The sequence below is a fragment of the Myotis davidii genome, unplaced genomic scaffold (genome assembly GCF_000327345.1).
Source record: "Myotis davidii unplaced genomic scaffold, ASM32734v1 scaffold1703, whole genome shotgun sequence".
In the NCBI taxonomy this organism is placed as follows: domain Eukaryota; kingdom Metazoa; phylum Chordata; class Mammalia; order Chiroptera; family Vespertilionidae; genus Myotis; species Myotis davidii.
In genome coordinates, this window is record NW_006293780.1 from 898,128 (window position 1) to 908,505 (window position 10,378).

At 58.2% G+C, this 10,378-nt stretch overlaps 1 protein-coding gene across 5 annotated transcripts in view; it reads left to right on the top strand.

Annotated features, from left to right (window-relative positions):
- LOC102767692 overlaps positions 1 to 10,378 on the top strand; it is a 37,269-nt gene that overhangs the window by 3,220 nt on the left and 23,671 nt on the right. Inside the window, exons 2-9 of one of the 5 annotated variants that reach the window (XM_015566453.1) lie at positions 2,330 to 2,450; positions 2,512 to 2,629; positions 3,315 to 3,562; positions 5,156 to 5,238; positions 6,209 to 6,399; positions 8,004 to 8,111; positions 8,931 to 9,050; positions 9,325 to 9,441. In XM_015566453.1, the coding sequence (XP_015421939.1) occupies positions 3,450 to 3,562; positions 5,156 to 5,238; positions 6,209 to 6,399; positions 8,004 to 8,111; positions 8,931 to 9,050; positions 9,325 to 9,441 (732 nt within the window). In that variant the 5' untranslated portion in view covers positions 2,330 to 2,450; positions 2,512 to 2,629; positions 3,315 to 3,449. Of the gene's footprint in view, positions 1 to 2,329; positions 2,630 to 3,314; positions 3,563 to 5,155; positions 5,239 to 6,208; positions 6,400 to 8,003; positions 8,112 to 8,930; positions 9,051 to 9,324; positions 9,442 to 10,378 lie in introns of all 5 variants that reach the window. The other 4 variants (XM_006767618.2, XM_015566454.1, XM_006767619.2 and 1 more) reach the window with 4 other exon arrangements.

A 10,378-nucleotide genomic window follows, 5' to 3' on the forward strand; every position in this document is an offset into this window, starting at 1 on the left:
CCATGGAGGGTTGAGGGGATCTAAGCGTTGTCTGGTCTTAGCAAACTCCCAGCAGAATAAATAGGCCATGCTTGCCTTCCCCGCACCCACTCAGCCTCAGCCCGCAGCCCCCAGGCTGCACACCCCCCACCCTTCCCCAAACCACCTTTGGCAGCCAACCCAGCAACAGGGCTCCTGGGCTCCAGCCCCGCCCTCTGTCAGATGCTCTCCAGGAAGGGTCCTTGCTGGCGGGTCACTGCCACGTGGCCTTCTGGAGGGAGAGAGAAGGGAAGGCAGAGAACAGAACGAAGGCTGACTGAGTGCTACTGCACGTCAGGCTCTGAGCTGCTTGCTCACCTCAAAGAGGCGCGATCATAGACGTTTCCCCTCATGCCCTGCCCCTAGGATAAGGCCTGCAAAGTTTACTGGCCCCCTTCTAGACTGTCTTCTGCACACGCCCACTCATTAATTTTTTAAAATGAGGCGATGCTAAGCGTTCCGTGTTGATTATCTCATTTAATCCTGGGTGCTGTTACCTCGCCGTTGTACTTTAGGGAACTGAGGCTCAGAGTGGTTGTGCACGTTCCCTAAGGTCACACAGCCGGCCGTCTTGCCTGGCTCCACAGACTCACTCTGCTTCCTCAGCGTCACTTACTGCTGGGGAAGGCTGGCCATGTCCTCGTGGGGGCATTTGGGGCTGCAGGGCAGTCGGGGTTGGAATTCTGGGCGGCGGGCCTGATCTGGCCCATCCTTCTGCTGTGCCGTGAGACTCAAGCCCTGGGGTCAAGTTCCAGCCCCAGGAGTCCTTGTTAAGGCTTTAAAGGGGGTGGAGGGGGGATTCTACTGCCGTGTGATTGGGGCTCTGCCCTTGAAGTGGGCTCCCAGCTCCCAGGGTTCCCAGCTGTCTGGAACGGATGGCCTTGCCTTGGGTCTCTCTCCCAAAGCCCAGGGGACAGAGCCAGGCTGGGAGGTCTGGGACCTGGGCCCCGCACCAGCTGTGTAACCTTGGCAGTTCCCGCCTCTCCCTCAGCCTTGTCTTCTCTCTTCTGAAGTTCCTTGGAGCCCCGTGTAAGCCCCCAATTCTTCCCCTGGACAGGGAGGGTTGGGTCTGCAACTTGCTGGTGGAGGGGTGGGGAGGGGGGAGAAGGGGGAGGGGAAGTAAGGAGGGGAAAGGGTGTGGGGGAGGGGAGGAGAGGGAGGAGGAGGAAGAACCAGAGTGTGAAGAGGGCTCTGAGGCAGGTAGTTAGGGAGGACACAGGTTCAGGAGTCCGTAGACCTGGGTTCAGATCCCAGCACAGGACATGTGCAGGGCGCCTGTGCTCAGGACAGCCAGTATTTGGACTTACGTTCTGCTGTTGCTGACATGAATTTTCATGTTGCATTGGGCCAGCCCTGCGACCCGTTATTAGCCGCGTGTCCTTGGCAAGTTACTTCCCCTCAGTTTTCTCATCTGCAAAATGGAGCAGGGCATCCACCACCTTAAAGATTGTTTGGAGAAGTACATGGGCGACTTCAGGCAAAGGGCCAGGCAGGGTAAACCCATGATCCGCGTCAATCCCTGGCCATTGGACAGTCGCTCCTTAGGGCCTGACAGGGAGAACTCTCACAGGAGCAGCCGCGGTCCCTCTCCCAGCCTTGTCCCCTGCGCCCTGGACACTGCCCAGGACACCTCGGGCCAGAGATACAGTCCTTCCTGGGAAGCAGATGGCTCCACCATCCCTACACCCCCTGCCTGTGGTGGTGCCGGGTCAAGTGGGTTAGGGCCCGGCAACTCAACCTCCCAGAGGGTCCTGGAGTTCTGACAGAAGGGTTAACATCTCAGCTCAGTGCCCAGCCGCAGGGCTCCGTGGTTGAGCATCAACCTATGAGCCAGGAGGTCACGGTTCGATTCCTGGTCAGGGCACATGCCCGGGTTGTGGGCTCAATCGGCAGAACGCAGCCGATCAATGATTCTCTCTCATCATTGATGTTTCTATCCCTCTCTCCCTCTCCCCTCCTCTCTGAAATCAATAATTTTTTTTTTTTAATCTCAATTTCCCAATAGTGAGACCTTGGGCGAGTTACTGAACCTCAGGGCCTCAGTCTCCCCACCTGTGAAGTGAGGGCTCTGCCAGGTGGTGTGTCGCATTAGGGTGAGCCCTGCGGGAAGGTGCTCAGCACTGTGCCCACAGAGGTTGGCCGCCACCGCCGCTGGCCGCCTGCCTCGTGTCCACCCTGAGCGGGCGCACCCTCTGCAGCCAGGCTGCCCAGGCCACGCCCTCAGCAGAAACCCTCCAGCTGCCGCTGCCTCCCCGCCTGGCTCATCTGAGCCTCCGTGTGCTGAGCTCAGCATCCCCTTCTCCTTCTCCAGCCCGCAGCTGGGGTTGCTCTGGGAAACCTGCTGCCCCCATTGTGACAGGACGGCCCAGGGGCGGATCTGCAATGGACAGGTCACGGGACAGAAGGCAGCATTGTGACGTCACAGCCCACGGGTGGGTCTGCAATAGACAGGTCACGGGACAGAAGGCAGCAGTGTGATGTCATGGCCCACAGGCGGATCCTGCAATGGGCAGGTCACGGGACAGAAGGCAGCATTATGATGTCACGGCCGGCTGTGGTTTGTGCTCCTGGACAGTGAGTCAGATAGGCAGCTTCCTCCTCCCAAGCTCAGGTACCCATGTCTGATCTGGGGGTGGAGACGCTGAGCAGGCAGCCCCTTACCTCCTCTCCCGGCCCCTCCCCTGTGCGGGGGCTGGGCCAGGAGGCGCCCAATGCATAGCGCCCTGGGAGGCTTTCTTCTCCTTTTGGTCATAACTGGGGGCCACACTTAGGCGAGGGGCCCAGGAACTCTTTGCAAGGTGAGTGGAAGCTCCCCGGTAACTAGACCAGCTTCCCTGCCAACCACGAGCTTATTCAAAGCTTATTCAATGGTCTGTCTCGTCTCCACTCCAACTCGGTCAGCTCTGTGTAAGCTCAGAGTCTGTGGTGTCAGCTGAGTGCGTGCCTGGGCGGAGGGATGGGCCGGGAGAGAGACGACAAAAGCGCCTCTCCCTCTGGGGCAGCTGCTGGGCCAGCCCAGCTCTGACCCTGGCCATCCTGGTGCCACGGAAACCAGCACCTGTTGGGAGCCCGGCATGTCGGTGCTCGCGGGTCCTGGTGGTGATGGGGCCGTCCCAGTTATGGGGTGACAGGGCATAGGCTGCTCCAGAATGGCACGTTTGGTCCTTCCAGAGCTGGGGTGCAGCTCAAAGAACCCAGATTTTGGATTTAATGACCCCCGAGTCCAAATCCAGTCCTACTGTGTGTCCTTGAGCTGGGCACCCGGCCCCCTCTGAGCCTGTTTCCCTTTTGTGAAGTGGGAGTGTACCTGGCCACCGAGGACTGTCAGGAGCACCAGAAGACCAAGGCCGCTGCCCTGCGTGCGGCCATCACCTTCCTGCCTGGCCCCCATGACCCTCGCCCTCCAGAGCGGCCTGGCGTGGTGAGGGGCAATGCCAGGGGCCATGGACACGGGCCAGGCGTCCGGTCCGAGCAGTACTGGCGATGGCGACAAGGACAGATACCTGCAGGTGCTGTTACAGGAACTCTGCCAGCTCCAGGCCAAGTATGAGTTTTCCAGGCCCCGCCAGGCCCCCAGCCTCATCCCCAGAGCCACCTGCCATGGGCTGAGTGGCTGGGACGGAGCTAAAATGCCAGGAAATGGGGGAGGAGAGTGAGGCCTGGATAAAGGGGGAGGGGCAGCTGAGGCAAGGGGGTGGAGGGGTTGGCTACTGTCCTTTCACCTGAGACCCTGGGTGGGTCTCAGCCCTCCACAGGCAGGTCCCCCACCACAGAGGCAGGACCCCCATCACGGAGGCAGGATCCCCATCACGGAGGCAGGGTCCCCATCATAGAGGCAGGGCCCCCATCACGGAGGCAGGATCCCCATCACGGAGACAGGGTCCCCATCACGGAGGCAGGGTCCCCATCACGGAGGCAGGATCTCCATCACGGAGGCAGGGCCCCCATCACAGAGGCAGATCCCCCATCATGGAGGCAGGATCCCCATCATGGAGGCAGGGTCCCCCATCATGGAGGCAGGATCCCCATCACGGAGGCAGGGTCCCCATCACGGAGGCAGGATCTCCATCACGGAGGCAGGGCCCCCATCACAGAGGCAGGGCTGTGGGTGCCATCCTGTGCACCTGTTGGCCCAGCCCCTCTAAAATCAGGCTGCGAGGTTGCCGCCTGGCTCTGAGTGGAGACCCTGGGTCCTCGCCTCCCAGGGGCCCTTGGATTTCAGGCCGCCCACAAAGCCTGGATTAGATGCAAACGGCTGTGTCTGAGCAATTTTTAGGGAAGAAAGGTCCAAGTCCTTCATCAGGTTCTAGAAGGGCTTCCCGGCCCCAGGAGGTTTAGCACCGAAGCTCATAGGGCCCCGCGTGCTAGTTGCAGGAAAAGACAAATTTTTCCTGCATTTTCTAGGATCGTGTGGATGAGAACATGGGGCCTGAGAGGCAGAGTGGCTTGCCATGGATCACTCTACTGTCACTCAGAGATACCCCCCCTCCCCCCATCGGCTCAGCCAGCTGGCGGGGGCAGGCCCTACTCTGCCCTCTGCCCTCTGCCCTTGACTGTTGACCTTGACTAGGCCCAGGGTGGAGACTCATCTTGCTTAGGGATCCCCTGAGAGTCAGACACAGCTGGGCGGCAGCACGTGGCCCCCTCCCCTCCAGGGGCTGCTGGGTTCCTGACCTCAGACTGGGTGCTTATGAGGTACTAGGATCCCCAGGCACAGTCCCGGCCAGCCTGTGGGGGAGGGTCTCTCACGACCCCCATCGCAGATGGGCACAGACAAGTAAAACCCCTGCCAGGTCACCAGCTAATAGTGGCTTAAGCCACCCAGCACCTGCTCAGCCTCCAGGAGAGGCACCGTAGGCCCCCAAGCCAGAAAATCCTGGATTCACTCCCTGGGAACAGCAACAGGTGTCACCGACCTCAAGTGTCTCTCTGACCTCTTTGTGGCTCGGTTTGCTCAGCAGTAAAATGGAGTGGACAGACTGAAGTCAGTGGCCCACTGATGGTGGGGCGGGGTGGACGGCCAGCACCGCTCTGAGCAGGGGACCACAGAGGGTGGCCCTGCAAGGGGTCAGGATCTGGGAGCCTCCCAACCACAGCCTCCTGTCCGGCTCACACCGTCACTGCAATGTCCCCACAGGCAGAGGAAGCTGAAGAGAGAGCTGGAGAAGTACAAGCTTTTTGAAGACTATCTGATTAAGGTCCTTGAGAAAATCCCCAAGGGTACGTACGTAGCTTCCTGTGTGTGGCCACTTCCTAGACTCAGGAGTGGAGCACAGTGTGTGGCCTCACTGAGCCTCTAGCTCAGTGGTTCTCAACCTTCTGGCCCTTGAAATACAGTTCCTCATGTTGTGACCCAACCATAAAATCATTTTCGTTGCTACTTCATAACTGTAATGTTGCTACTGTTATGAATCATCATGTAAATATCTGATACGCAGGATGGTCTGATGCGACCCCTGTGAAAGGGTCGTTCGACCGCCAGAGGGGTCGCGACCCACAGGTTGAGAACCGCTGCGAGTCTAGCTCATCTCGGGAGGGTGATCCATGGAGGCCGATGCCCAGGTGTTTGAGGAGGGCCCGGGCGCGGAGCCAGCCTGCCTGAGGGCCCAGGCCTGCCAGCACCGACCATGTGGCCTGTGGTAGGTTCTCAGGGTCGTGGTTTCTGAATCTGTGCGATGGGACAGCAGCAGTCGTGTGGACCAGGAGAACGCCTCTTTCCTAAGCATGTACCGGGGCCCGGCATTTAGCTAGCACCCAGGCACCGTGAGCTACTGTTACTGGTCTTTTGTTTGTCTTTGGTTTGTGTTTGAGTTTTGCTATTATCAACTAAAATTATGCAGACAACTGAATGGGTTTTTGTATCTTGTTTTGTTTTATCCTGATTTATACCAAAATCCACTGTTACAGTGCTGAAAACTTGTAAGGAAAGGTAAGGGAAGACAAACACGTTTTATTTTTATTTTTTTCAGAGAAGAAGGGAGAGGGAGAGAGAGAGAGAGAGAGAGAGAAACGTCAATGATGAGCTTCATGAATTGGCTGCCTCCTGCAGGCCCCCTACTGGGGATCGAGCCCAGCTGGAGTTCTGGGGTGCCAGCAGAAGCCCCATCTACCTTATTAGCATCGCCCACTGAAGGGGCGGGGGAGGGCCAGCTCTCGTGCCCACCCACCCCGCCCAGCACTGTCTCCATAGGTTACAATGAAGGGCAGGAGACGGAGGAGGCCCAGGAGGAGGCCCTGGTGGAGGCCCTGGTGGAGCATTATGGGAAGCTCTTCACCGTCAGCCAGGACATCCAGAAGCACCTGGAGGCCTTCTCCAAGATGAGCCAGGCCGTCCACCAGAGCCTGGAGTCCCTGGAGGAAAGCCATCGAGCTCTTATTCCGGTAACAGCTGCCTGCATCTTGGCCCGTCCCCACTGGCCCAGAGAGCGGGGGTCCTAGGGCCCCCTTCCCTCCCCAGCCCGGAAGCAGTGGTGGGGCTGTCACCCCAGAGACCTGCCCTGTATCCCTTCCTCTGTCCTCCCGCTGGCTGGCTTGGGGTTTCTCCTGAGGCTCGGCTTATGTTCACAAGGTGCTCTTTGTGGAAGAAAAGCCACGATTTCTGGACTCAGACAGCCTGGGGTTCAAATCCCAGCTCAGCCTTTCTAGATGCACAACCCTGGGCAAGTCTGCACCCACACTGAGCCTCAGTTCCTTCAGCTGTCAAATGGGGGCCATGCAACTTAGCCACTTCAGTGGTCGGCAAACTGCAGCTCGCGAGCCACATGCGGCTCTTTGGCCCCTTCAGTGTGGCTTTCCCACAAAATACCGACTTCTGCGCATGGGCCACGAAGTTTCAATCGCACTGTACGTGCGCGCCCACACGTGGTTTTGTGGAAGAGCCACACTCAAGGGGCCAAAGAGCCACATACGGGTCGCGAGCCTCGGTTTGCCGACCACAGCACTAGGTTGTTGAGAGACACCGAACTCAACCTGTCTCAGAGGAAGTGCCCCCACGAAGTCCTCTCTCTGTGCGTCCTTCTTGGTTAGTCTTGCAATAAACAGAACTTTCGCCAGGGAGGTTGGACATTCCAGGCAGCAGGAACTGCCCGGTCAAAGGCATGGCATGAATCACGTGCGTGCGGCAGCTGGGGCCTGGGGCCAGGGAGGGGGAGGGGACACCAGAAGGACAGGAAGGTTGACAGTTGACTGACTCTTGCAAAGGACCATTGGTGACGTTTGCAGCGAGTCCGCCCCCTGGTGGCAGCACTGAACACCTACACCGCTTCGCACCTTCCCTCCTTCCTTTGGAGAACCAGGGCCCTTTATGGCCGGCACCGCAATGAGCGTTTTACGTGCTTTATCTCCTTTAAATCTCGCTCGGCACCTCCAGGTAGGTGCTCTGTCCCAAGGGCTGAGCGAGGGCAGGTGAGTGAGAGGAGTGTGTGACTGCAGGGTTGGCTCCCATCTTTTTAAAAAATGGTAATATTTTGTTCATCGTAAACTTTTTTGCATTAATTTTGATTTTTTTAAAAATATATTTTTATTGATTTCAGAGAGGAAGGAAGAGGGAGATAATTCCCTCTTTAGTTTAACACCTTAGTTGCCGCCATGCTGTCCTTCCCATTTTCGAAGTGAGAAAACTAAGGCTCAGAGAAGTGAGGACACGGCGGAGGTCCTGTGTCTTCCAAACTCAACGGTGCCTGGAGGCGGGACTGTGCTCAGCACGGCGCGGTGGCCACAGCCTGGCTCCCCACTGTCCTCCCAGCAGCCCCTTGCGGCCAGGAGGGCACAGACCGATGGCTCTGGGTCTGACGAGGAAAACGGGGTTCTGGGGGCTGAGTGGGGATTCTGTCCCCAGGCGGCCTGGGCACGGCCTCTGCTGCACCTCCAGTGCTTTCACTGGCCCCGCCTCCCACCCCATCATCACTCAGACCGCCCTGGGCAGTGGGCTTCTCGGGCCTGGGCGGGCTCGCTGCCCCGAAGTGACCCAGCCCTTCTCCTCACAGACCCTCAAGATCCGGCTGTGCCAGCTGCAGAAGAGGTGCCACCGCAGGCAGGAGCAGTGGCGGTCGGGACATGGTGTCGCCTTCCAGAAAGACATGGGCAGCCATAATGTGAGTCCAGTCTGCTGGCCCAGGGGCGGGGGCAGGGGCGGAGGCTGCTGTCTCCTCGCCCCCAACACACACACACACACCACTTACCCGCTTGCACCATGGTGACTGCTAGCTTCCGAAGGGCTTCTCTAAGATGGGGGAGGTGTCACTTTACCGGCGGGAAAACCTGCAGCCACAGACCCAGCTCTACCAAGAACCGGAGCTGGGATCCCCGGCCCAGGCCCAGGGCCCGGCCTATGCTGGCTGCTTGATCGGTCCTTCCGTCATGCCTGTGATGAATAATAACGACATTGAAATGAGTGGTTGCTGTGCACTATCTTTGATCATTACCAGGGAGGGCTTAGCCCAAGGCCTAACCCAGAATAGGCACTCCGAACTATTGCTTGGTTTTCCCCATACCCATTTCACAGATGAGAAAAGTGGTGCTCAGGAGAGCAAGTCATGGTCGAAGTTCATGACCAGAGCCAGGATTTCTGAGCTTAGGCTCTCGAGCTGCTTCTTATTGGCCTTTGGAATGTGAATTCCTGACCCCCGCCCCCAGTCCTCACCCACTAAAAATGCTCAGAACTGTGGCCTCCCAGCCTCAGGGGCTGGGGCTGCTCGAAGGGCACAGGGATTGAGGCCTGGGGCACAGGGCTGCTCTGGGCACACTCCACCCGGGCAGGGTGTGGTCATCGGATGTAGGACCTTCCCAGGCCCCGTAGGACCCTAATTTGGAAGACATGAAAGTTGGGGTCTGTGGGCTGCTGGCTCCCAACCAAGGAGCTGGGAGAGGGAGCAGGCCGGCAGAGGTAAGAGCCCCTTCTGGGTCTTTTTAAGGTGGGAAGCAAGGCTGCCGCAGCTGATCGCCACCCCGGAGGCCTCAAGTCCAGGACGCAGGCGCTGCCCGGAGTGAGGAGCGCTGGGTGCCTCCAGGCCCCTGCCCAGCCCCTGCCCCAGGTGTGGACCACCGACATCTCCAGCCAGGAGGACCCTCAGACCCTGCGGGCGGGAGGGACTGGATAAAGCCCTTGGGGAACCTGCGGGCGGGAGGGACTGGATAAAGCCCTTGGGGAGTGGGGCACAGACCAGGATGAGCAGGTGGCTCCTGGCTCCGGATCACTTCTCTGACCTGAGAGAGCTGGAGCCAGGGGGCTAGGGGGCCAGGGGGCCAGGGGATTCTGGGAGAGGCCTGAGCCGCTGCCTCCCCCTCCTCTTCCTGCTCCTCTTGCAGAGCCAGCTGCTCAACTACATGCAAATGGCCATCGACAACATGGCCCAGCAGTGCTGCTCCTCCAACTGTGTGGAGCCCAAGAGCATGGGCCTCTTCTCCAAGCTCGACCTGATTCAGGTGACGCCTCCCTGCTTCCCAGGCTGGCCCAACCTCAGCCGATTCGGGGTGCCTTCGAGGTTAGCCCCCCATTAGCCCCTTTCTCCATGGCTGCATGGGCTCCTGGTGCCCGAGAGGTCTGGGGGTCTCCATTAGTCTCTCAGCAAACTTATGATGAGCACCTACAAGGTGCAAGGTTGGAGGTGGGTGTCAAAGAACTCCTGCCCTGCTGGCCTGTATGTGCAGCCCCCCACCCGGCACACCACACACTCACACACACACACACACACACACACACACACACTCATATATTCACAGGTGCTCTCTGCACACCTAACATACACACGAAACATACACTGACACCTGCACACACACACTCCAAACTGCACACACATGAGGTCCCACATTTACACGTGTGTATGCTGGGAGGGGCATTTCGGTGACGAAGGGAGCTCTGTGGCGAGTCCTCAATTTAAACTTCAGACTCTCAGTCAAGTCCATGGCAGTGTCCCTTCTCACTGCCCCATCGGCCCAAACCCCCATCCTCATAACGCAGATGCTCAGGGACAGGGAACCTGTGACCACATTGGCGTCCACTGACAGCAGAGCATATATATTTATTCTTATTTTTAATCACAATATTGTTGTGATGTAATTCAGATATCATAACATTTCCCCGTTTAAAGCGCCCGCTTCAGTGTTTTCAGTATAGAATTGCCCAACCATCATTAGTATCTAATGCCTGAGCGTCTTCATCGCCCCCACAGTACATGTTGCATCTGCCTTCTTTCACTTCACGTACTGTCTTCAAGTTTCATCCGTACAGGAGCATGAACCAATACTTCCTTCCTTTAAGTGGCTGAGAATAGCCCATTGTTTGGCTAACCCTCACTTTGTCTAGCCATTCATCAGTTGATGGGCATTTGGGTTATTTCCTTTTTTTTTTTTTTTTTTTTAC